Source organism: Pseudogymnoascus destructans (genome assembly GCF_001641265.1).
Source record: "Pseudogymnoascus destructans isolate 20631-21 unplaced genomic scaffold scaffold_6, whole genome shotgun sequence".
NCBI lineage: Eukaryota > Fungi > Ascomycota > Leotiomycetes > Thelebolales > Thelebolaceae > Pseudogymnoascus > Pseudogymnoascus destructans.
The window spans coordinates 261,677-286,985 of NW_020167525.1; the positions used below are offsets into that span (position 1 = coordinate 261,677).

The 25,309-nt window shown below is 49.2% G+C and overlaps 4 protein-coding genes across 4 annotated transcripts; 2 read left to right on the forward strand and 2 right to left on the reverse strand.

The window, feature by feature from the left end:
• Nucleotides 1-5,070: 5,070 nt before the first annotated feature.
• On the forward strand, nt 5,071-5,601 carry VC83_03269 (uncharacterized protein; the record flags this gene model as incomplete). The annotated part of the gene is made up of 1 exon (XM_024466917.1): nt 5,071-5,601. The coding sequence occupies one exon, from the start codon at nt 5,071-5,073 to the stop codon at nt 5,599-5,601; it is 531 nt and encodes a 176-aa protein (XP_024325671.1).
• A 763-nt stretch (nt 5,602-6,364) lies between these two features.
• Nucleotides 6,365-8,629, reverse strand: VC83_03270 (uncharacterized protein; the record flags this gene model as incomplete). The annotated part of the gene is made up of 2 exons (XM_024466918.1): nt 6,365-8,319; nt 8,394-8,629. 2 exons carry the CDS (start codon nt 8,627-8,629, stop codon nt 6,642-6,644), a joined length of 1,914 nt encoding a protein of 637 aa, XP_024325901.1. The 3' UTR covers nt 6,365-6,641.
• On the forward strand, nt 8,557-11,226 carry VC83_03271 (uncharacterized protein). Its single transcript, XM_024466919.1, has 6 exons — nt 8,557-9,419; nt 9,475-9,548; nt 9,598-9,795; nt 9,849-9,856; nt 9,908-10,604; nt 10,661-11,226. The coding sequence occupies exons 1-6, from the start codon at nt 9,310-9,312 to the stop codon at nt 10,741-10,743; spliced, it is 1,170 nt and encodes a 389-aa protein (XP_024325900.1). The 5' UTR covers nt 8,557-9,309; the 3' UTR covers nt 10,744-11,226.
• Nucleotides 11,227-15,231: 4,005 nt separating this feature from the next.
• Nucleotides 15,232-20,130, reverse strand: TTF2 (transcription termination factor, RNA polymerase II; the record flags this gene model as incomplete). Its single annotated transcript, XM_024466920.1, has 10 exons — nt 15,232-15,524; nt 15,608-15,806; nt 15,860-16,753; nt 16,838-16,894; nt 17,007-17,208; nt 17,643-17,799; nt 17,859-18,180; nt 18,238-19,155; nt 19,228-19,968; nt 20,017-20,130. 10 exons carry the CDS (start codon nt 20,128-20,130, stop codon nt 15,232-15,234), a joined length of 3,897 nt encoding a protein of 1,298 aa, XP_024325899.1.
• Between the last annotated feature and the right edge of the window lie 5,179 nt (nt 20,131-25,309).

The following is a 25,309-nucleotide window of genomic DNA, read 5'->3' on the forward strand; positions in this document are numbered from 1 at the left end:
ATCTTTGTGCCTTGTAAGTAGTGAAGGATTCGATCTGCTGCTTTCATGTGAGCTGGCGAAGGATTAGTGAGGAATCTGGACAGAACAGAGACTCCATATGAGATATCTGGTCGAGTCTGGACAGCGAGGTACATGAGCGATCCAATCTTCGATCCATAGAGTTCAATTTCTGCGTGTGAAGCCTTGCCTTTAAATGGGATCATGACTTCTGCAGCTCCTGTAGCCACAGGTGTGTCCACTGCCTTGCAATTCTCCATGCCATAGCGGTGCAGAATCTTTGTGATGTATGCATCTTGACAGAGGGAAATTGTTCCTGCCTCTCTGTTGCGTGTGATCCTCACCCCTACAAAGTATGCTGCTGGCCCAAGGTCTTCAATTTCGAATTTTCGCATCAGCTCCTTCTTCAGCCCTTGGATTGTTGTGATTTGTTTGCTAATGATCAGCATATCATCCACATATGTGACGATGAGGATTCCTGTCTTCTGATTGCAATAAACGCTGTAATCGCTTGCGCATGCAGTGAATCCAAGTCCATGAAGTGCCTTTGCAAGCTCTCTTTGCCAAAGTCGAGGTGCTTGCTTCAATCCGTAAAGTGCTTTCTGTAGATGGCACATCCAATTTGGCGCATTTTCCAGTATGCTGCCATTGACTTCCCAGTCTGGTGGAACATCCATGAAGATTTCTGTGTCCGTATCAGAATTGAGGAAGGCTCCAACCACATCCACTTGCTCAATTTCAAGTCCGAAAAATGCTGCGATTGCGATTGCGAGTTTCCATGTTGTTGTCTTGCACACTCCAGCATATGTCTGATCAAAATCAGTTCCCTGTTTCTGTCTAAAACCTTTTGCAACCCATCTCGCTTTGCGCTTCATGATAGAGCCATTCTTGTCTCTCTTGGTTTTGAGGACTAGCTTTCCTGGTAGCACTTTCGCGTGTGATGGTAGTTGAGTTCGCTGCATAAGCTTCCAAGTGCCCTTGTGTTTGAGGTTTCGGTATTCCTTTTGGATGGCGGCTTGCCATTCTGGCCAGTCTGCTTGCTGCTTTGCTTCTTCAATTGTATTTGGATCATCGTAGATAGATGTATGTGCTCCGGCTGTGAATGCTGCAATGAATGCTGAGCTCGAATTCTGGTTCTGTGACTGTTGAGTGAGCTTCATAGCTTGCGGTGGCTGTTGTGGTTGATATGGCTGTTGTGGTCGCTCGCGGGTTTGGTTGCGGGTGACCCTGTTGAACTGAGGTTTTGGGATATAAACCTTTCGAGTTCTCCTCGCTGTGATAGTGGGCATCAGCTCTATATCCTCATCATCGACTTCTGAGTATTGATCCAACTCATGAAGTTCTAGTTCCTGAGGTGAGTTTTCGGATTCTGAGATCTCGCTCTCATTTTCGATTTCTGAGTGATGCTCTTCATGCTGTGTTTTAGAGACTCGTTGAATTAGATCTCTGTCATAATTTGCCTCACCCCTGGCTCTATGAGGCAGTGTGATAGATGCATCTTCGTTATCGCTTTCAATTTCGTCCTCATCTGGGAATGGCTTCGTAATGAGTCCTCCTTCGTCGAATCGGACATTTGAGGATCGCACTATGCGATTTTCGAGTGGTCCTCTTCGAGTAGGCACATAGATTTTAAAGATATGTGTGCCTTCATATCCAACAAGAATTCCAACTTCTGCCCGTTCTGTAACCTTTGCACTTGTGACCCTCTTTTCCTTTGGGATTTGTACATAAGTCTTGCATCCAAGCACTCGAAAATGTGCTACAGATGGGCGGTTGTCTTGTCCAGGATGAAGGTTGTCTGTTAAAGCTTCGTATGGCGTCTTGCCTTTCAACTTTGAAGTTGCTGTGCGGTTGGTAATAAGTACAATTGACTCAAGTATGAGAGGCCAGAGGAACTGTGGAATAGCCATGTCGATCATCGCAGTCCGCGTACGCTCGCAGATAATGCCAATTGACCGCTCTGATGTGCCATCCTGCTCTGGGTTGTAAGGAGTTGTCATTTCGACGATTTGCCCAAGTTCTTCTGCAAGTTCAGTGAGCTTCTTTGGACTGTATTCCTTTCCTCCATCCATTCTCCATTTCTTGATGATCTTGCCAAATTGTGTGTTGACCATCTTCTGATATTTGATGAGTGCATCATATGCCTCATTCTTCGCGCGATGAAAGTATGCCCATCGAACAGTTGTTGCCTTTTCTGTAAAGATAGTTGCATATTTCTTCTTTCCAATTCCTTCTGGCGTGATCATGACCACGTCAATGTGAACTTCATCGAACGGTTGCAAGTTTCGAGTTACAGCTTGCTTGCGAATGTGTTTCTTCGCCTTTCCTCTCTCGCATAGATCGCCCAATTGGAGAGCTTCATCTTCTTGTTCTTGTGGCGTAAGGTCTTCCTCGTCAGAGATCGCCATGCCTCTCACCATTTTCGAGGTCTTCTGTACATTCGCGAGGCCAAGATGTCCAAATCTGCGATGCCAGAGTCGAATTGAGTGTGGAGGATTCTTCTCATTTTTGTGAGTAGTTGCTGGGATGCATAGGCTCGAGGTGATGCTTCAATTATCATCATATTCTCATCGAAACGGAACATTGGAATACCTTTCTTGTTTACAACCAAGTTCTTGTCCATAATATGCAATTCACCCCTTCCTAAGAGCTTTCGAGCTCCAAAGATGTTCATTCCGCAGTTTGGAAGATATTGAACTTTGGTAAGGTGTAGGGTGTGAATGCCTCCATCATCTGTTGCGCATTGCAATGTTCTTTCGCCTTGGCCAAGTGGCTTGGTGATGCCACTTGCTGTGTCAATGGATGGAAGAGTCAATGAGGTTTCGTATGAGCCACTGTTGAATTCCTCGATTGAGCTGGCGATATGTGTCTCTGCTCCAGTGTCAAATAATGTGCCATTTTGAATTGGCGACCTTGAGTGGTTGAGTTGAACACAAATGTATGTGGTGGCGTTCTTGCCAAATTGACGATATTCATCTTCTTCATCTGATGAGTTGTCATTCTTTGCCTTCTTTAGCTTGTTTGATTTGCTACTTGAGTTTGACGGTTTAAATGGCATGAACTTCTTTCCAGTCCGTTGTTCCCATTCGTGGCGGAGCTTCTTGTTTGTAACGAAGCAGTTTTCGGGTTCATGCCTTGCGTTTGGATTTTCGCAGTTCTTGCACATCTTTCCACTCTTCCCTTTTGCACTGTCTTTGAATTTCGAATTTGGTTTGTGTTACGACGGAACAAGAAGGCTGGCCAACTACAGGACAGGAAGGAGGGAGGTCGCATGAGACCGGCCCTGGTACCTGGAGGGGCAGCGGGGAATAGTAGTTCCGAAAGTATCACGTGATGGACTCGCAGGATGATGAGAAGAGTCCTAAGAGTCCAGGACTCCGAGGACTCGAGTGAGTTCCCAGGAGTCCACTAGGCACGTGATGGACTCGCAGGATGATGAGAAGAGTCCTAAGAGTCCAGGACTCCGAGGACTCGAGTGAGTTCCCAAGAGTCCACTAGGCACGACGCCACTATATAAGTAGATAGTATTTCCTTAGATAGGAGCTTCGTGCTCAACTCAATACAGTATTTGTTATATACTAGTAACGTGTTACTTGAAGCCTTTGTGTCTGATCCCCTGCCTCCTCTGATAAGTAAACCTTTACGCAAGAGAACCTCTGTGTCTTCTATCGTTTAGAAGTCAGCGTTACAGTTTGCCCTTCGTAGGTGGTTTGCCATTGTAGTGTATGCTTCCATCTGCTTTCTTGTCCTTCTTGCGAGCTTCATCCGTAATATCCTCAATAAGCGCCGAGAGTGTGAGCTTTGTTACTTCACTATGGGTATTCGAGCGCTGGCGTTCTGCCCAGATTGGCCATGCATCTGAAAGTGCCATGATGAAGAGAATTGGATGCCACGCATCTGGTGGAGAGATCTCGAGGTTGGCGAGCTTCTCAATTGCTTTCTTGAACCCAATGATGAATTGTTCAAGGTTTGCGTAGTCTTCGTACTTGATCTTGGTGTATGTTTCAATTGCATTGAAGTTGAGAACTGCGCCAGTTCCTTCATATTGAGACTGTAAGATCACCCACATTTCGCGTGCTGACTTGCAACCTGCAAGCAGCTGTGATGGTGTTTTCTTCACATTAGTTTGGATGATGAGTTTCATCGATGCGTCTCCTGCTTTCCACGCTTTCCATGTGGCGAGTTTCTCAATGTCCACCTTCTCATCGAACTCATCTGCTTGTGGAGGAGCTTTGCCTTTTGGGTGTACGAAACGGACAAGGTCGTTGGCATCCGCGAGGTCCTCCATCGCAGTTTTCCATTGTATGTAATTCTGTTGAACACATAATTGGAGTTTGACGACTTGATTGAAAAACTACGGGGGGCGAAGCCCCTATATATACACAGTTGGTATACAGGCTACGCATGTGCAGCGTACTACCAGGAATGCAGTTCCAACAAATTCTCCTCTCCTCGGAGTTTCATGTTCTCTGGGAGGTTATTCCGACCTCCATTGCCTTCACCCATTGTGAAAGGTCTTGTGTGTTTGGATAAGGAATTTCGAGTTTGTGAGAGTTGGATGATGGATGATGAATTCGATCTGGGGCTTCCTAGATTGTAGAATTGATCTTCTTCTTCCTCTTCTTGCTGAGTTGAATCGATCATCTGCTAGAGGCTGCAAGTTCGTCTTGAGGTTTTCGTGGAGTGTATGTGCTGTATGTTAGCGCTTGTCCACGAATTCAGATTGTATGTGCTGTAATGAGCACTTCTCTGAATATGGTAACTTTTTTGGCTTTTGCGATAGCCGGGCTCATAACCTGTTGAGATCAGTGGTGTATCTGTATCTGCAGTGGCATAGTTATCACGTTGAGTTGAACAACAGTTCACTTGAATATATGTTTTGTATTGTTGTTCTGAGTGAAGCTATCTACGGAACTATTTGTGGGTGGTCCGCAACCCGATTCAGTTGGCGAGCCACACGCCTAACCAATCAGTCTGAGCAACCTCCTCCTTCAACATTCTTATACAGAGATTCAAGTACAGTTAACAGAAAGTACTTTGGTTACCTCAGAGCTTATGCAAATTACTACTATTATGTCTGAGCAAAGACAACGGAAAGTTAGAAGCAGAAAATCTATTCAAAAGGGTGGAGCTGTTACAGTTGAACAAGCACGGAAGAAGATTCATACGAAGATAGTAAAGGAGCAAGAGAGAGAAGAAGCAAGAGAGAGAAGAGAGAGAAAGCGCATGGTTAACCTTGAGTATAAGCTGCAGCTCCGTGCTGGCATTGATGCACGGAGAGCGGAACGGGTACGGAAAAGGGAATTACTTGAATTCCAAAGGAGTAACCCAGACACCGAGCTACCAAGGGAGTTACTCGAAGTAATCATAGACCCTGAAATTCGTCTTACAACTCACGAAACAGACCCATGTTTCCCACCTATAACACGGGTCCCACGGGGGAGGCTAAAGAAGGAGAGGTTCTGGAAGGAGGACCCGGAGGAGAGTTGGGAGGGGAGAGGGAGCTTCTGGTGTTGGGCGCTGCTCTACTTGAGGGGTCTACTTGTGAGCAGGGCCACAATACGAGAAGCTGCTGGTGCCCGCATGAGTAGGGCGCTTTCATGAGTATGGTGGGAGCAAGGTTAGTGGAGCAGCGGTGTCAAATGGGACATCAGAGTCACGGAGGAAGCTGAAGGCTGCAGCAGGGGGTATATAAATCTTTTATTAAAGCTCAGGGTATATGAATCTTCACAAAGTGGTGCGGGGTACATATATAGATCTTTTGCCCTATATTTATATTTGTATGTAAAGGGCAAACATCTGCGTCCATACAGCACACATTATGTACTGTGTGACTGACAATGGGTATTTGTCTTGTATTCACAGGCCAACCACTTAAGCCCGCACAAGCACTACGACCGCGCATAAGTGCCCATGCAGGCACGCGTTAGTGGTGCTAGAGCGAGAGGGGCAGGTGTTGATGTGTGCGGGGTTTGGAGGTGTGCTGTCCGGTGTGCTGTTCTGGAAGGTGTATTTTTGCTGAGCTCCGCGTGAGGATAAAGTGAGTTGGTCATGGACTTTGGTGGATGACAAGTTGGTGAGAGTGTTGTAGGTGAGCTCTACACCTACAACAATCGTGGTGTCCTCAGTACGACGCCAGGTGCTGTCTACGGCTCAGTCGCTATGTAGGCCAAGTCTGGGGTGAAGACGCCGAGAAAAGCTGTAAGATGGCTAATGGGATACACGATGCAGGGGCTAACTTACGACACAAGCAGACAGCGGCAACAGCAGCGGTAGGGTGGTAATCATTCTTTCTTTCTTTTCAATCCCTCTCACCAACCATGAGCTCAGATCAATCAATCACTGGCCTGGCCTGGCCTGGCTAGCTAGTCCGTCCAAATCGACTATCGATAGGATCTCATCTCATCCCCTTCGAATCATCTCCAACATCTCTTCCGCATACAGATATCACTTTTCGCTCACGGTCGCAGACAGACTCGCCTCTTTCTTTCTCTCCCCTTCCCTTCCCATCCTTCCCACCCCCTTTCGCTTTTCCCAAAAAAAATAAACCAGATAATAACCCCAGCCTGTCCGTCCTTCAATCTGTCCAGCCCATCCATCCCCCTCTTCCATAAAAAAACGCCATCCATATAAACCCAAACCACCTAACTAACCGTCCGAATAAAATTCTGATACCGCTCCTCCTCCGACAACCCCTTTGGCGGCGCCTTCACCCTCACCCCCCCATTTACCTGATTCGCGCTCGTATTCCAGAGCATCGCCTCCTCTCCCGTCTCCCTTTTCAATTCCCGCTCCCTCTCCTCCTCTTTCTTTAATTCCCGCTCCCTCTCTCTCTCCCGATCAGTCACGCCGCGCTCGCGGGGTAAGCGCATGGCGAGTAAGACGTACTCCCCCCTCGTCATCCCCTCCATCACCCCATCCATCCACCGCCTCACCTCCTCCTGCGGGCGTACCACGCGGGCTAGACTCTCCAGCTGGCGTCCCTGGCCCGTCCACAACCTCATCGTAACAGGCTGGTAGTAATCCAATGCCGGATCATACCCCCCGCCTTCTCCTGCTGAGCCCTTCCGCACGATCAGAAATGACGCGATCACCTGACCCCCCGGCACGTATTCGAGGATGCTGTATTTAGGGAAGAGGTACCTATCTCCGTTCCCCCCCACAAACTCAAAAACCACACACAAAAGCTCGGGCTTCGTGCTCACCGGCCCCTTGGAGCGGAGCGCCTGTGGCTGCGGTGGCGCGCCGTACGGCGACGCGTGCTGAAGCGGCTTATCATACGGTCGCGGCTGCGCGAGCAACGGCGGCGGTCCACCCTGTCTCTGCGCATGCGGTGGTAGCGGAGCTGTCCCAGCATGCTCCCATTTCGGCTGGACCTGGTGTGGCCCAGGCATATGCGACTGCTGCATCATCGGCGGCTGCTGTGTCTGTAGCGGAGGAGGCGGAGCGGGCGAGGGCTGCGATTTAGGCGGTCCGCCGCGAGCGTTGAGAGCTTTGGTGAGCTCGTCAATGTGGGTCTGAAAGCGGCGAAGTTCGGCGGGCGTGGCTTTGCCGTCGGCGACGATGCGCATTAGGGCTTTAAGGTCAGGTGATTTGGCGGCGCGCTCGGCGAGCATTTGGATTACCGGGTCAAAGGTTTTGGCGGGGGGGGCGGAGGGGGTGTGCAGCGGGTTTGCGGGTGGTGGGTGTGGCGGGTGTGGCGGGTGTGAGGGGTGCGATTGGGGGGTCGGAGGTTGTGATTGTGAGAGCGGTGGGGGAGGTTGTGGTTGTGTTTGTGTTTGCGGAGTTTGAGGATGTGGTTGCGAGATGAGCGGAGGCGGGGGATGTGGGTGGCCGTTTAGAGGGGGTGGTGCTGAGGGCTGGCCTGCGTGTGGTGGTTCGGAAGGTCGGGTTGGTGTGTCTTGTGGCCTTGGTTGTGGTGGATGTTGTGGGTGTGGTGGTTGAGGGGGCGGAGCCGCATGCATTGGGACGAATTGCTGGTGAGGAGCCTGTGGTTGTGGTGGTGGCGGGTGTTGGGGGACGACACCATTAGGCGGTCCGTATTGCATGATGGGCCGATATTGTGGCAGCTGTTGCGGTGGTGGCGGCTGCTTCGGCGTCGTGTCCTTGACAACGTACATGATAGCGTCGAAGACGTGTGGCTCGATCGTAATTGTGCACTGTCCGATTTTCGTCATTGAGTCCTTGGGCGGGTTCTTGAGCTCCTCCACTGGCCGGCCATCCTTGGGTTTCTTCTTTGACGGCTTTGTCCAGTACTTCTCAAAGATGCCCTCACTCAGCCACTTCCTCCTTGATCGATCCAGCGACTCGGCCAAGACGCGGCTGTTTCACAAAAAAAAGTCAGTATATCCGCACGCCACGGTAATCGGCCATCCGCAAGGTGCATGCTTGCTTACCTCTCGGCAAAGGACTGGTATTCGCTCGACGACAAGTCATCTGGTTGTTGCTGCTCGACGGTCGGCAGAGGCTTGCCCGGGACTATGCTCTTGGGAAGAGCTTCCTTCTCGACGACGACAGGAACCGGGGTAGGTGGACGCGCAGGCTCGCGGGGCGGCGTCGATGTCCGTTTCTTGCTGGCGGCCTCAACGCGCGACGAGGTGCGGGCGGGGAGCTTGCGCTTCTTGCTCTCCATTCTGTGAGCGGCCTCGGCGGCTGCAGAAATCGGAGATGGGTGATGTTGGTGAGTTGCGTTTTGGTTGTCTGGACGCGTCGGGGCGGGAGATGGTGGAATGGCGGACGGCGCCGTTGAATAAATTGCTAAACGAACGAGGGTGAGGTGAGCTTGGCTTGGGGGTGCTGACGCCGCTTTGATTCGGCAGCCGAGATGCGGTTGTTCGCGACTTCTCAACTTAATTCATTAATTTATTCCAATCAACGTGCTAACAATATTTGACGCGAATGCGTTGCAGTTGAGGAATTGTATTTTAAAATATCAATCGGATTGATATGCGCATTGTGTTGTGTGTATCTCCATCTCGTGCACCTCTGCGTTTTAACTTGGCCTTCGGGGACACGCGGCCGCATGACAGTTTGCCTCAGGATTCGCTGTTTGCTTCTTTTATACTGCATTTCTTGGCCACTTGTATGCTTTCTTTTGAACCTTGGGATTATAACTATGTTTAATGGTTTATTCGCCATTGGCTTTTCAATGTTCTGTTCTCCTCCGCGTGGTCTTTGATGATGCTGCGCTGATACTTCTCTATTAAAGTTGATATCCATCACCTTTCTAATACTTTGTACAGAGATACACGGACAAGTTGATATTCGACCCATCTCCTCGCCCGCCAGCCCTCGGGCTATCAACTGAGTCCGATGCCTCCTTCCACTTCTATATTTCACACCTCCCTCTTGGTCTTGGCAGGGACCGGAGCAATCTACGCCATCTGCCTTGGAGCCCTCACAAGCCGATTTGTCCAGAGGCAGTAAGTCTACGCTCCTCTCTTTGAATATTTGTCATCTCACCAAGTTGCATTGCAGCGCCCTGTATATGCACAAGTTGCATACAGCGTACTTTGAAGACCTCAACAAGCCCGAGCAATGGGGGTTTGCAAGTAAGTAGAACGGCTCTGTATTCGACTGTCACTTCTGACGGATCCACAGACAACCAGATTACCCCTTTCAGTTTCACCACTCCGGATGACGAGACTCTGTATGCGTGGCACGTGATGCCATTGGGGCTGTACGCCAAGCACGAGGAAGAGATTCTTAAACAGCCATCTGGGCTGGCGGAGGATATCACGAAGACGAAGGCATTTGATCTCCTTACCACGGATCCACAAGCCAGGCTCATCATCAGCTGTGAGTACAATCTGTCTTGCTCCGATGGATGTGGCCATGCTAACCTATCACAGTCCATGGGGTCAGCAACACTGCTTAAACGGATATACCCAACTTGCTAATAGACACTCAGAACGGTGGCACCGTGGCACAAGGCTGGAGGCCCGAAATCTACCGTACACTGTCAGATGGCGGTACATCAACCTTCCATATCCTGGCAGTCGATTACCGCGGATACGGGTATTCTAGCGGCATCCCCACTGAATCAGGCTTGATCACAGATGGAATCGCCACAGTCAACTGGGCGCTGAATATTGCCAAGATACCCACTAGCCGTATTGTCATTGTTGGCCACAGCCTCGGGACGGCAGTGACAGCAGCAACGGTTGAGCATTTCGCAGAGCAAGACGTTAGTTTCGCGGGAGTTGTTGTGATAGCTCCGTTTGCCAGCCTCACTACATTGCTAACGAGATACTCTCCGGGAGGGCTGATACCAATTTTCGGGCCAGTGGCATGGATCCCTGGGTTCGATAAATGGGTTTTCGGCCTGCTCGTCGATAAGTGGAACTCTGCACAGCGGGTGGCAAACATTGCAAGCATTAGCAAACGGCTGAAATTGTTCATTATTCACGCACGAAACGATTGGAATATCCCGTACACCCATTCAGTTTCTTGGTTTGCGGCTGCAGCAAATGCTGCAACGCCGGGAATGTCGGATGTATTTGTGGAGAGGAAGGCGTTCAATACTGTTCACATGGGTGATGGTGGGTCGATAAGCACCTGGACGGCACCGGGGAAGTTTATCCAGGAGATTCTTGTGCCGCATGGAGGTAAGTTCAGCGTGGGCTTGGGAACGAGGTAGTGAGGATGTGACTAACATATACAGGACATAATGTAGTGATGACATTCCCTTCTGTGGCGTTGGCGGTGTTGAAAGCGTTTGATATTGATGAAGAGAATGTGCTATAGAAGTCAAACTGGCGGGATTAGGATTGTGTTCTCGAAGAGTATAGCTGGCTGTCATCCACATTGGTAGTCGGTGACCACCCAGCATCATTCTAAGCCTCCTACGTGGCGGTCATAAATTTGAAAAAAGGATAACCCTTTCCGGCAACCCGACCCAGCTACCTCACCACCCCCCCAATAACTTCAACTGCAGGAGACTTCTGCTACGTCCATTTACCTTACCGGCGGAGGCCATATTTTTACATGGTTGTGACAGACTGTAATAGGGTGCCAGAAGAAATTTATATGGGGCATATGTGGGCTGAGTAAGACACCCTAAACAAGTCCAGGACTAGTTGCCCGATAAAATCTCTCCACAACGACACAATCCGACACTATGATAGGTCTTTCGAGCGAGCTTAGCGACAACAAATATAACCAGTAAATGAAACTAGGGCAAAAACTCCATATACCCAGTAAAACAATAAATAAATTCTATATACAGTCAAACACCGTTAAGACGATGGATTCGAGCCACCATTTTCATATCGTCTTAAAGCATATATCGTTTTATACACACTTATGTAAGCCAATTATCTAGTGTCCTTTGCACTTGCCCATTCTGATCCAAAGCCTCTAATTCCTGGTCAAGACTCTCAATAGCCCGTAGATGACCTGTTTTGATATCTCCACTACTTTCCGCAAACTCAATAAGAATATTCAAGGCATTCCTAGCAGCCTGAATGGTAGGTACTAGTGGCTGTAGTACCTCTTCTTCTTCTTCTTCTTCTTCTTCAGGAACTTCAAGATGTTCTGATATAATCTCTTGCAGAAGCTCATCATGATTTAATGCTCCTTCATCCTCTACTATAGACTCTTCAACCGGGTTAAGAAAGTTAGATATTGCCATAGAATTCTGGATATTGCCAGCTTGTGCCACCTGTGCATATAGCTCTGATAGATTTGGTGGACTTATTAATGTAGAAAGAGATATTGGGTTGCTAAGGAGTGTTGATTTCTGAAAGAAGTTATAGATAGTTGTGTTTGTTATGTGGTGATTCCAACTCCGAACAGTCCAGCGAACTGCAAGATGTAGATTCATTGACTTCATTGGGTTTTGATTTGATTCAAAGCATTGAAGCATGAAAGAGAGCCACTGCTGTCGATAGTAGCCTTTGAAACTCTGTATAATGCCTTGATCAAGGGGTTGAAATCGACTTGTCGGATTGGCTGGAAGCCAGCAGATTCGAATATTTGAGGGCGGTGGTGATAACTCCAGGGCAGTGTAATGAGCAGAGAAGTTGTCCATTGTTAATAGAATCTCTCGAGTCCTCCCAACGTGTTGATAGAAGGCTTGAAGCCACTCACTCATAATCACTGTAGTCATCCAAGCCTTCTTGTTCCACCTCCATTCTCCTCCCATTGTCGTAACATTGATGCGTCGAAAAGCTCGAGCGTTCTTTGCCTTGCCAATTATCCAAACAGGTAATCGGTCATTACCTGTAGCATTGGTGCAGAACACTAGAGATATCCGCCTTTTATCCTTCTTAAGACCAGCGTGAGAAGTTGTTGCTAGACCTCGAGAAGGTGTCATTCGCCAGAAGAGCCCCGTTTCATCCATATTATATATATCCTCCTCTTGAAACTCCCCTGCCAAGGTTTGTAAACTCTTCATTTGTTCCTCTGCTGACTCTGGCACTGACCCAGCTTCACCGTAGAATATATGCTCAGAAATGCGATGTCGTTTCTTGAATCGTTGAAGCCAGCCAGTGCTAAAATCTGGGCATTCCTGGCCAGAGTATTGTGGCAACTGACACCAGACTTGTCGAGCTTTCTCTCGGATGAGATCGCCACTTGTAAACCCTCCTTGCTCTTAGATTCGTTTCTGCCAGAGGATGAGCAGATTCTCAAGGTCTGGCCACTGCCCTAGGCGAATTCGTGAGCCTTCAACCTTGTTGTCTATGCCATCGAGAGTTGAAAAACGGTCGCTGAGGGACTCAGAAACAGTGGATTGGCTTAACTGGTGGTTGAACTGCTGCTGAAACCATGCGATACAGGCTCGTTGAGAAGGGCGGTGGTGTTGGCTTCGAACCCAGGTGCGTAAAGCTCGTCACTGCTCGAGAGTTCCACGCTGCTTTCGAGGCATTCTATGTGTGTATAGGACGATATGTTGAAGGAATATAAGGATATCGTGAATATCGATAAATGTATGGTGTTTGAATCCGTCCCGGAAAATAAATATCAAAATCGAACATATCGTCTTACATAAGATCGTCTTAACCATGTTTGACTGTACCCAGTTCCATCCCACGTGATCCCCCCCCCAAACCCAATCCAGAAACCCCCCTGTTCTCATATGAGAACAGGCCGTAAACCCCCCCGTAACCCCCCCGTAAACCCCTCCTGTTCTCAAATGAGAACGGGTCAATTATGAGGCCTGCGGCAAGTCCTGGCATTGTGCCCAGGCTCACCGCAGGTGCCGCAGTGTGTACGGACTAAGTCCAGCACGGCGGCAACGACTGCCCCAAGCGGCAGAAGTCCTCCATGATCCCGGCGAGCCCGGCGTCCTCCCGCTGAACCCTCTCTTTTCGCGGTCGGCCTCGGGGGATTCGGGTGACCGGAGGGTCACAAACTCCTCCCGAGGCGTTAAGGTCAGGGTCTACGAGAAGACCCTCGACAGAGATTGGAGGCATAGGCAGTTGATACTGCCTCTGCCAACTTCCAGCAGACAGTGCTGCTGGAAGAAAGGGAGTCAATTGACTCCCTTGTCGAAAGATAAGAGTCATGGCGTGCCCACAAGGCACGCCATTCTCTTGGTATCGATGGCAAGAACAAGTTCTTGCCGTCAGGTCAACAAGGTAGATCCTGCCATCTGGCTGGACTACCCGTGCCTCTGTCGGAGAGGACATTTGGAGCCGTTACAACGGGCCCAGTTCCTCCCCTCCTACACCAACCCAGTGATAAGAGGAGGCCATTGCCCTTTGACAATGGCCTCCTCGGCCAAAAGAGAACGCTCGGCATGCTGGGCCATCACCCGGTGCCAGAGCGCATTGAGAAGCTCCACGATTGGGAGCTCTCGATCCGAGCTGATGAGCTTGTTGAAGCTCTCTGCGATATTTGAAGTTTCGTGGCCGTCGATACGGCCACGAAACTTCGCCAGAGCCCACCGTTCAGGCTCGGCACCACAAAGGTATGCCGATGCTTCGGGCTTTGACGCCCGAAGCTCCTCTAAATGCCCGTCAAATTGGGCCACAGTTGTGGCCCGGGCAATCTTCCAGAAGAGGGGCAGAAGGCCCCTCCCAAACCACTCTGAGAAGTTCTCAGAGAGGTGGCGACAGCAATGAGCTATCGCCACCTGCGGAGAGAGAGTTCTCTCTGCAACAAGAAGCCCCTTGTCTCTATCAGAGACAAGGGTGCTTGGCTCGCTCACGAGGTATGGGAGGGACCACTTGAGGTGGTTCAAAAACCACTCCCAAGAGTCCGCGTTCTCTGACTCAGCCACTGCCCAAGCAAGTGGCACAATGTGGCCGTTGGCATCAATGCCAACGGCCACAAGAAGAGTCAGGATGAAACGGGCCTTCAAGAAGGTCCCGTCCACCGCAACAAGCCGGCGGGAGGCTTGGAACGTGGCCCTGCTTTCTGCAGGGCACACGAAGATCCGTTGGAATCGGTCGTGTCGATCTCGAACGAGATCGACATGAACTCCTGGAGCAGATGCTTCCAGGAGGCGCTTGTACGAAGGCAATAGCTGAAAGCTATGCCTCTGCGCTCCAATACCCCCTATGAGAAGGCGTAGCAAAGACTGCTGCGCCCTCCCGTAGAGTATCTCCTCCGCGAATCGAACGCGGAGGAGCTCCACAATCTCCCGTGGCGTGGTCTTTTTGGACACCCGTAGGTGTCGCGAGACCACGCCGTCTAGCCATTCTCCTTTAGAGGAGGAGGCAAACTTCTGTTGCCCCCTCCCTGCGCTGATCTCAGATGCAAGAGGAGTATCAAGGTCCCATGGCAGCGCCCTCATTCTAGGTTTGAGTAGACAGAAGCTGAGGGTATAAGGGAGAAATGAGCTCTGGCAGTGTAGGCTCCTGTACATGTACAGGGACTGGCTTGGTAACACCAACCACACTAGGACTAATGGTAGCTGCAGCGACATCCTTCACCAACTCTGAAAGAAGATTGACCGGAGCAGCCTCATTCTTCACGAAATGACCAAGAGCGGCACTTCTCTCCTTGTCGGTCACAGTAGAGAACTCTTGGGCAGAGAAAGGCTCGTATCCCTCTTCATTATGGTCCAGAAGGGCGTTGTACTTTATATGGGGGGAGACCTTCATGCCAGTCTTAAACTGCCCTGAACGACGGGCAATGACAAGTCGGAGTCCGCGCTCGGTGACAGGAAAGTTAAAAGAAGTTTGGATCTCGTCGCTGGTGTAGATGTGATCTGGGTCCATACTGAGAAGAACAAGGAATCTAATTCGTCCTGATCATATAAGGCCTTATCCTCAGGAGACAACTTTATCAGGCCTTCCTGAAGTCCGAAATGTATTCATTGGGCGTAACCCCCTCGTCCTCGTCGTCACCGTCTTCGTTAGAGACATCATCACAGTTCTCAGACTCTTCATCAGTTTCGTGCTTAGTTGGAGAGTAAGTTGCATCGGGGGTCTCGTATGCAGGAGGCAAGTCGTCAGGACCCTCATCGGTATCATCTGTTTCCTGCTGGGTACGCTTCCGCTTCCGTAGATTCCTGTTAACGGGGGTAAATGATGCACCCTGGGCAGGACCCTCGTCATCAGAAGAGCCGCTGTCCCTCTCTGGCGACCATCAGGAACAGGCACCCGACCCCAAGCACGAAGTTTCAACGGCATAGTTTTCTGACCTTTTAATGCTGTCTTACCCTCATCGGAATTGTGCGCAGCCAACATTTCATCCCGGTTGTCGTTCAAAGCATCTGCGATGACCTGGAAGGATTCAGGAGAGCGGAGTTTTGTCAACACATCAATGATGCTCTTGTCGACCTGCTTAGTTTCACGCCAGGCGTTGTGACTGTTGACTACAGAAAGTTGCACGATGGTGACCTTCTCCTTTTGCGACACCTGCATTTATATTAACACCATCCTCTGTACATGTTTAGGGAGGGGGCACTTACTCGGATAGGTCGATAGTGTACCTGTAGCTCTGACGGCAGGTTGATCGCTGTAGTGACCGAGCATACCCGATGGCATGCCCCGTCTAAGTTGGCGCCCTGTGATGACACCTGATACATCATAACTAGGACAACCAAGTCCGACTGGGGCTCATTGAACTCCTGAATGAGCGCGATTCGCTGGAGGTCATTCAGACCAGCATGCAACACCTCTGCCCGGATGTATATTGACTTCAACACTGTCTCAATAAACCATGCTGAGACGGGGATATCCTCAGAGCACAGCAACTTGTTCCGTCCTCCATCTGGTCTCCTTTTCAGGCAATGATCCATCACGTATTTTAGAATCCAACGCATCTTCGGGGAGACGAAAGTCAAGTGGTGTATCAAATCGGCAGCGTCCTTGATCACCCGATCGCCCTTTCGCACAGTAGCATGTGCAAGCTGCAGTCCCGTGAAGCCTTGGGCTCGTAGTATGCTGATAGTTGCAACAGTGTCATCAAGGCGCTTCTTCCGAACCTTCGTATTATCCAGGGTGTCGTGGAATCGGCTTAGTATAGTCGAGACTGCATTTACCGTCATCGCCCGTAGTGGGCCGGTAATGCAAGGAAAGCTTTTGACTTCTGCCGTTGGGTCGATACGGCTTTGTTTCTGATTTGCCCATATCTCAAGGCCTTCTTCGTAATCCTTGACAAACGACTGATGGAAGAACTGGTACTCTGCTGCTTCCGCAGAACTCATCTTCAACTGCACTGTGGTAATTTCGTATGGTGGCATTAGGTTAGCCAGTGACAGCCGCTCCCCTTGACTATTTAAGGGTATGGAGGTTGCCGTTGATCGCTGAAGGAGTAATAGTCTTTCCATGCACCTGTAAAGCTTGTTTATCGTCGACTTCTCCTTGCTGTTTAGGAGTGTTCAAGTCCGATATGGGTTAGCAGCGATTAGATTCTTCCATGATGAATGAGGGAAATCCTGTGAGACCAGGAGCTCAAAGTCCTTGTAGTTGCCATCAAGTGTTTGGATCCAGTCGCGCCTAGTCTGGTTCAATTAGAGAGACTTGTTGATCTGTGGCCACAATATGTTCAAGGGGCCAAGAATGTCCTTATTCATTAGCCAGGCTCTGTACATGTATAGGAGTAGCTTGACTTACCGTGCTCTGGTTCTGGATTGGTGTGCCTGTAATGAACCAGTGATGCCGCGCGTTCAACCTCGCCACTGCAACATGGATATTGCTCAACGGGTTGCGAATCTTATGACCCTCATCTAGAATCACTGTATGGAACACCCCCTTCCACTTTCCAATCCAATCGGCTGGCTTGAAGGTTTTCTCGTCTCCTGGCTGGCCGTGGCTTCTGAAGGGTCCGGCCTGCGAGGGTGTCGTACGAAGTCAATATGACAGTCTTTGCGGCCGACTTGTTATCTGTGTCGAAAATAAATCGAAGGGCGGCAGGGAACTTCTTCGGGGATTTGGGATAGCTCTTCATAGCTTTCGAAGATATCCATTTGAGGAATGACGCTCCGTTCGGTGGTTGTAAGGACACAGGGCACCCAGCTCACAGTAATAGCATATGAGAGTGCGAGTCGGAGGCTAAACGGATGCTATCCTATAGGTCTACTACGAAGGATACAAAAAAGATGATGGGGAACCCCGTCAGTCGATTTTCTCAAGTATCTGAAACCCATCCGACTCGGTTCCGACTCGGTTAGGCCACCCAAATGATCACACATGACCCCGCGGCTACCCGGAGTCTACTCCCTAGAATGGGAGACGAGAAGGCATCCTTACAGTGGTAAGTCTCCATAGGCGAGGACCAGATTAATTCCCTTGAAGTGCTTTGTAATGTCCTGACGCCATTGTTCGATGACAGGTCCAGCCGGCGCTAGTATGAGATGGGGCCTGTAGTTTCCTGGGGCATCAGGAGTGAAATATCGGAACACCCATTCTAGGTATAAACATGAGGTGAAGGTTTTACCTAACCCCATGTTGTCGACCAACACCCACCAAACGTGCGGGCCATTTGAAGTAGGTCAGCTGCAGCCTGACCTTCTTTTGTTGGAGCAAGTATATAACCATACGCCTTTAGTACCATCCATAGGAAACCAGTGATTTGATGTCCTAGGGGTCGGATGCTGACAGTTGGAAGCGACTTTAGGGCGTACTTGGCAAGCGTGCACTGCTTGTCATGCCAAGTATCAAAATGCGCGTTGGCAATCGTAAGGCAAGCATCGAGTGGAGGACCAGTCTGGGATTCGTCACCGGTAAATAGCTTCTGCATCTTGTAGAAGCCTGCCATGCTTGTGGCATCTTCTTCGTTTTCGCAAAGCTAAGAGGTAATCAGTATTTGGGGGGTCTCTATACATGCACAGAGTTGGATGCTTACATCTGCATTTAGAGTTGTAGCTGTTGCCGCTGCCATACCTCTCTGGATCTCTTGTCGGACAGTGCCAGGGAGACCTGACAGGTTTAATGCTGCCTTTGGCGCGACATTAGCAACACGTAACGTGCCAACAACCTTTCGAATGAAAGCCTCAATACCGGCTGGAGTTGACACATCAATGCCTAGGTGCCAGGCTTGTGACTCTGCCGATTTGCAGTCGCCAAACAGTTTATCTGGGGTCACAATGCCTCGAATCCCATGATAATTTGATCCCGTAAGCGCACCCTGTAAGTAAGACAACTTTGAACCGGTATGAGAGAGCTCTGGGGTTTCAGGGCCCTTTCCCTTTCCCTTTATATCAACTTGGGCAGGCGCTGGGGCAATATGAGTGCAAGGCGTCGGGTGATTTGCATGAGTGGTTGCATCGTCCTGGGCAGCAGTGTTCTCTGTTATGGCTAGAGCCCCTACTTCATCACTGTATACCTGAATAGGGCCTCCGTCGAACTCGTATGGGTATGGTCCGTCTTCTTCGGTGTCCACTACCTTCAGAGAATATTCTATGCAGAACTTGCTCCCTGAGTGTAAAACTTCCAGAACGTCTGTCCATGGTGTGACCTGATCCGGGTTCTCATTGTCATAGATAATCCATGGACCCTCCTGTAGAACTTGTACAGGGCCAGGGTCTTCTGCGGCAGGAAGTGCAGTTGGGATCAAAGTCAGGGTGCTAAAGTCACACCTGAGCCTAGGAAGTGACAGCTCGTGGCGCAAGTGGTCACGCCACTGGGGGCCAATCTCAAAGTCTCGAATGTCGTGCTTATAGTCGACAATGTCTTGCGACAAGCAGATCTTCTTCCGCTTGAGGTATGAGTTGATATGCTCCGAGAGTTGCTCGTCGTCCTCTGTTCCATCTTCGCGAACAAACTATAGGGTAACTTCAATTGGGGCTGGCTTCTCTTGATTCATAAGACCGAGGATTGCAGATGCTCCAGGTACCTCTTTAACTGTCTCATTCCCCATCCACGAGGGGAGCCTGTCTGGATGCACTATACCAGAGACGAAATACTGGTTCTTCCCAAGTTTGGCCTTGATTGGAGCAAATTTCAATGATGTGGTCTGGTAGAGAAGATATCGGACACATATGTAAGCCCTTGAGTAGCGTTCCATAGCATGCTCACGGAACATATCGAGAGGTCCGAGGGTTGGAACTAGTAAAGTCGTCTTGTCAAAAGCTGGGACAAAAAACCCCTTCACTCCAGACTGCTCAATGCGGAGCTTGGCAAACTGTGATTGTAACTCTGTGTCCTCAAGAGTTAACAGCCCAACATCCTCAAGAGCACGGGCGGTATGATGTATGGTTCCCGCAAACATGAGAGTAAGTGCTCGCGTTGTGTCCTCTGTATTGGCCTTATCTTCTTCGGAGCGGTTGTTGAAGTTGAAGACTAGTGTGTCGATATTGGTCTCATATTCATATGCATCAACGTCGTTGAGTGAAGATTCTAAGATGGAAGTCGCTGTGACTTGGATCTTATTCTTAAGGATAGTCTCAAAAACCATTGCTCCCCTCATAATTGGCCAGGACCACATCAGATCGCGTAGATGTAGAGTGTCGGTGTAGCCAAGGTAACCAGCAACAGAGGCCTCAGCCAGTCTTGACAGATCATTGAGTGTTGGGTTTCCCGGGGCCCATTTCTTCACTTGTGTCTGTGAAGCAGAGGCACACTTTCTTGATGGGGTCTATCGCTACATCAGTCCTGTGTACATGTATAGAGGGAGGCATCTTACCTCAACTTGAGTCACGCTGCTTCCAGACAGTATCGGCACATCCTGATCTTCGGCCTCAGCTTCTTGTTTCCCACCTTGCGTCTTCGCACGTTTTGAAGGTGGAGTCCCAGCCATGCTAAGAGTACTGTGTGTTGTCAGTGCCCTGCCCCTGTACATGTTCAGAATATTCCAGGGCTCTCACCTTGAATTCACTTGGGTGAAATCAAATCTGGCACTAGTAAGGTTGTCGGCATAGGAATCGGGCGCCAAATGCGTGTATTTGGCATGGTTTTGGCATGATAGAGGCTTGATTGTTTCGCTTTGCGGTGTATTGAGGTTGGTGTAGGTGAATTTGAGGCTGTGGCAAGGCTCTAGCGCAGATAGATGGCCCTGGTTTGGCCGATCTACTGCGCACGAGGTTTTGGATGACTTGAATCGGTCAGAAAGAGTTTTGGAGGAAAGAAAGAGGTTTTGGATGAAAGGAAAGGTGTTTGAACTTACAGAAAGGCTGTTCTAGGGGTCCACAAACAGCCAGAAGGAAGGTGGTGGTGGTGTTGTTGTTGGAGGGTTGACGGAAGAAGAAGAAGGTTGATATTTGGAAATCAGTTTCGGCAACAGAGCCCACCAAATTGTTGGAACAAGTACAGAGGAGGGCCAAATAGAGAGGAGGGCTGATGGTAGAAGCATATTATTGGAAGCGTACGTCCCAGGTGCAATGAATGAACATTTTTGGAGAAGTAGGGACCATATATATCCCCTCTGCCTCAATTTGTGGTAACGGAACTATTTGTCGGAACAAGGTTTGGGCGAATAGTGGGAGGTTAAGAACCATATCCCAAGATCCCTTCTGAACCAACTCTTCTATAAGTATGAAGACCTTGGGCAATTGGTCTAGGTCAGGAGCATATGTAATTATCCGACCAAACGTAGTAGATGTGGTTACTACTATGTCGCCCTGCCTTAAAATGCGCCGCCGGGAACTCTCTGTAATTGAATATGACAATTGTTGATACCAGCGGAAACGTGTATTCTTAAACATCACTCTGTGGTGGCCATGTTTGGTAAGTATCTCCTCAAATAAGTTCGAGACTGATTTAGTAAACAGTCGAGCTTTAACTGGAAGTCCCTGTAAACCACACTCAGTTCTTGATAGCTCACCTTGGACCCAGACATCAATATGAGAGCCACTAGCCTCTACATTACCGTATATACGTAAGTCTGAGGTTAAGGCACGCCTATCAGCAACTGTTAGTAGAGATTCAAACACTGCTGGGCAATTATCCTTAATCCTTATAACCTGGGCGGAGGTCTCTGTACATGTATGGAGGAAGGCACCACACAGGGTAGACCGGAGGGTTGTAAATATACACTCTTGGATAAGTAGATCCCGTTCAGGCCGTCTGTGGTTTGTCCGTATAACTGCTTCCTTGAAGAATTTGTGCTTGTCTTCGCCCCAGAACACGTTTGTATTCCATACACTTCCATACTCCTCCATCATTTGGTGGAAGTGAAGGGCGATATGGAAATTAGGAAGCCGGCCTGCATGACCAATAACACTAGCATTACCTTGGGTAGGGTTGACTTGATCATCAGTACTAGTTTCAACCTCAGATCCACTTTGGCTAAAGGTAGCATAGGACTGTAGGGCGGCCGATGCAACGCCAGGCCCTATATTGCTAGCGGTTTGCCTGCTTTCTAAGGTGCCTGACGACTTCGCCGCTGCCTTCATAAGACACAAGAAACTAGCTCTCCCCTCTAATATAACATTGTGGAAGTCCAGCCGCTCTGTAGTAGTAAGACTGATAGACAACACAAAGGAATTACTTCTTGCAATGTGCCCAAATGCACTCACAATAAAATCAACATCCGTTTTATTATGTATAGGCCGGGCTGTCACTGGACATTCACGGGCTAGAGCCGACTGGAACGTGTGCCGTACATGTATTGTTTTCAGCTAGCGGCGAAGTATTAATGGTACGATAATGGATGCCTTCCCACATTCGCTCATTGACCACGACCGTATGTGTTTTTCTGGGGACTGTATTCGACTCCAGCCAGGGGGGAAGGTAAATTTCTGGAACTGTTGGGTGAACTCAATCTGGGCAGCTGGGGTTAGTAACGGACCATATAATATTGGGTATAGCCTCCGAATGATACCAAGGAACTCACTATGAGCTGGATCTGGGGGGCGGCTCATAACAATGTCAAGAGATGAGATGACCATCTGCAACGCAGATGGTTGGTCAGCTAATCCATGTTGGCGACCAAATTGTAGTCGGGTCGACTTCGAGGTAAGCTCATCCATCTGCCTCCGCAACTCTTGCACTTGGTAATGAAACTGCCCATGGCGCTTAATGTCTCTTCCGAGATTAGCCCTTGTATCAAGGCTTGCATCACAAAACCGACAGCAGAGGTTGGCTCCTGGTGAAAGGAATCCAGCTGACTGTTGCTGCCCTTTCATGTCACCCAGGATAGTAATAAATGGTGCCCATACTACTGTCTGCACCCCTTTGATAACCATCGAGCAACCACGCTCAAGTGTCCCTATACATGTACGGAGCACCGATATAGTGGCACCTAGATGGGAGCCATGGGGCCCTAGGATCAGGGTATGACTATTCATGCTTCTTTGCCGCTGCTCGATGTCTAACCCAGCTGGCATCATATATATCCCAGTGATCGAGCGGTACATATTGCGATATAGCCCAAAGTCGTCAATAAACATAATTAAGGGTAGTGACTGGACTCCTGACATGATTGTAGCCACTAAGTAGTCCCGGCCGTATTGCTCAATCTCTATCCCTCCATGCACTGGAGTACTCCGTTGAATATCAACAATTCCGTGGCTTTTGGTGTATATTTTAGTAACAACCCAAGGCGTCCGTACAACACCCTTGCCCCACTGTATGCTTATATCAGGTCGACGATGTAGCACTTGAGTAGGCTGTATCCAGAGAAAAGACCCGTCATCAAGGAGGTGTTCGCTTATAGACAGCCTTTCCACGTCCTCCTGTAGTCTCTGGGACTGGTATAGTATATTGTTCCGGTGGATTAATGGTCTTATGTGGAGGAGCACCATGTTTAGGGTAGTAGATGAACCCCGCCTATCACGCCCAATAAACACAACCTGCCCAGAATGCTTGGATGTAGAGACGCAACAAGCAGTGTTGTTACATTTATATTGGACAAAGTCAGACGGGAAAATTGGCTCTCCACAACTGTACAGCGCAAAGTCCACGCCACACGTCCTAATTGAAGAACCCCATGCTCGGGAGTGGTATAACTCAGTTGGATTATCCACAATATCGGCCTCCCTTGGTGTATAGGCTGACCAAGGGTAGATAATAGTATTGTAGCAGCAATAACCCGAGGGTCAAAGAAGTGAATATAGCTTTGAGACTTTGCAGCGATGCCTGGAGGCTGCTTGTCCATCCGGACGTCTATTATTGATCTTTGAAGTGGTAGTAAAGGTAGTCGGCGACGACACCACTTTTGAAGTGTTGCAAGGTTCTCTGGGAGCTGAGTAAATTCCTCGTTTGGAATGAGTCGTAACACTTGGATCAAGGCCTTATAGGACTGCCGAGTAACTTGATGCGTATCGCACCAAATGCCAAATGCCATGGTGAAGTCTGATAATGGTCTCGATTGAGGGTTTAAAGCTGCTAGATCAATGACATCATCACTGGCAAAATGAACCTTTGGATTGTGTTCACTCTCTACTGAGCCATTCTCTGAGTAGTCGTCCTCTCACACTATAGCATCATTGTAGTCCCCCTGGAAGGCGTCCTCTGTACATGTATAAGACGACCCTGGTTCCATAATTGGCATTGTAGGCCATTTGGCGTTGGATTGTGAGTCAGGAAAATCGGCAAGCTCATTTTCATCATCGTCATTATAATGCGTATAATAATCTTCTGGCTGATTTAAGGTTAGTGAAGGAGGTGGCACATAGGATTGAGCGTTACTTGACCCATTATCTAGAGCAGGAAGCTGCAGATGTTGTCTCCGGGTAGCCTCAGCTCGGTTCATCTGTGTAGTCTGATATACAACATGCCTCCGAAGATTTGCCCCGGAAGCTGGCCATCTACGCCTACACCGGCGATTTGGATTACCAAAATCCTCTGCAGTATATGTTGCATTGGGGCTTGAGTTCATTGCTATAGGTAGTAGGTTATAGAACTCCCAATTTGTATAGGGGGTTATATTGAGGTAAGAGTCGCATTATGAACAGTTGAATTAGACGACGGGGTTTGGCGATCATTCATCACGTGACACTGTATGACACTTCACGCGTTGTTTACAATTTTCGAATTTATACCCCCCCCGGTTACAAAATCACACACTTAAACCACCTTGTGTTGGTGTCTATAACAGGAAGTGTATAGGAGTATACTATTGGTATTCATGCACCCTCCCCCCCCCCGCCCCCCCCGAACATGTACAGAAGGGAGGCTAATTCTGGGTTGTAGAATCAATACCATGCCAAAGACCTCGCGTCGCCCAAGACGCGCTACTAGAGGCACAACCAGAGGCACAACCAGAGGCGCGTCGCAGGCATATAACCAGGAAGATCACAATCATGAGAGCTCGCAAATGCAGGTATATCAGACCTCAAACTCCCAATATCCATATGGTGCGCGCAGCATTGTTCACCACGACTCAAATAGCCCAGAATTGTCTCAGGCCCAGTCTTCGTCCAACTTAACCAACAATGAGGCCCTACCTACTATAATCAACTCCCCGACTTCGCAGTTATTGCTCCATATTCAACCCAATACCATTAGCCCAGCGCAGTCTCAAGTTGGACAGATCCATGAGCCTCAGTTTCGTGTAGCATCATCCCAGCTTCCTACCCAGCTAGCAACGAAACTGTCCTTTGACAACAGTCATTTCAACAGACCTCAACCACATCGGAATGACACCGGCTTCCAAAATGCAACTGCTCTAACTTCGACCCCACAACTTAGTGGTCAAAGTAGTAACTCTACAAGGTCCACCAACTCCCTGCCAGTCTACCGACCTGCTGCAAAGCGTATGAGGCCTAACGACAACGATTCTTACAATAGTAGCACCAAGCCCTTTCGGCAGGCAGAGAACCAGACCAAAGTGTTCGACAATGCAGCTTGGAAACAAATCCGGAAGAAGTTGGACTGAGATCCGATGGCTTACCCTTCAATATGGACGGGCTACAGACAAGTAGCTTGAAGCCATAGTTATAAGGCAAGGGGTAATACAAATATGTGGAAACACCGGACTATTACCTGCATGATGGTATGACTACTCGACCCCTTCTGTGGTGGCTTATCTGAACATG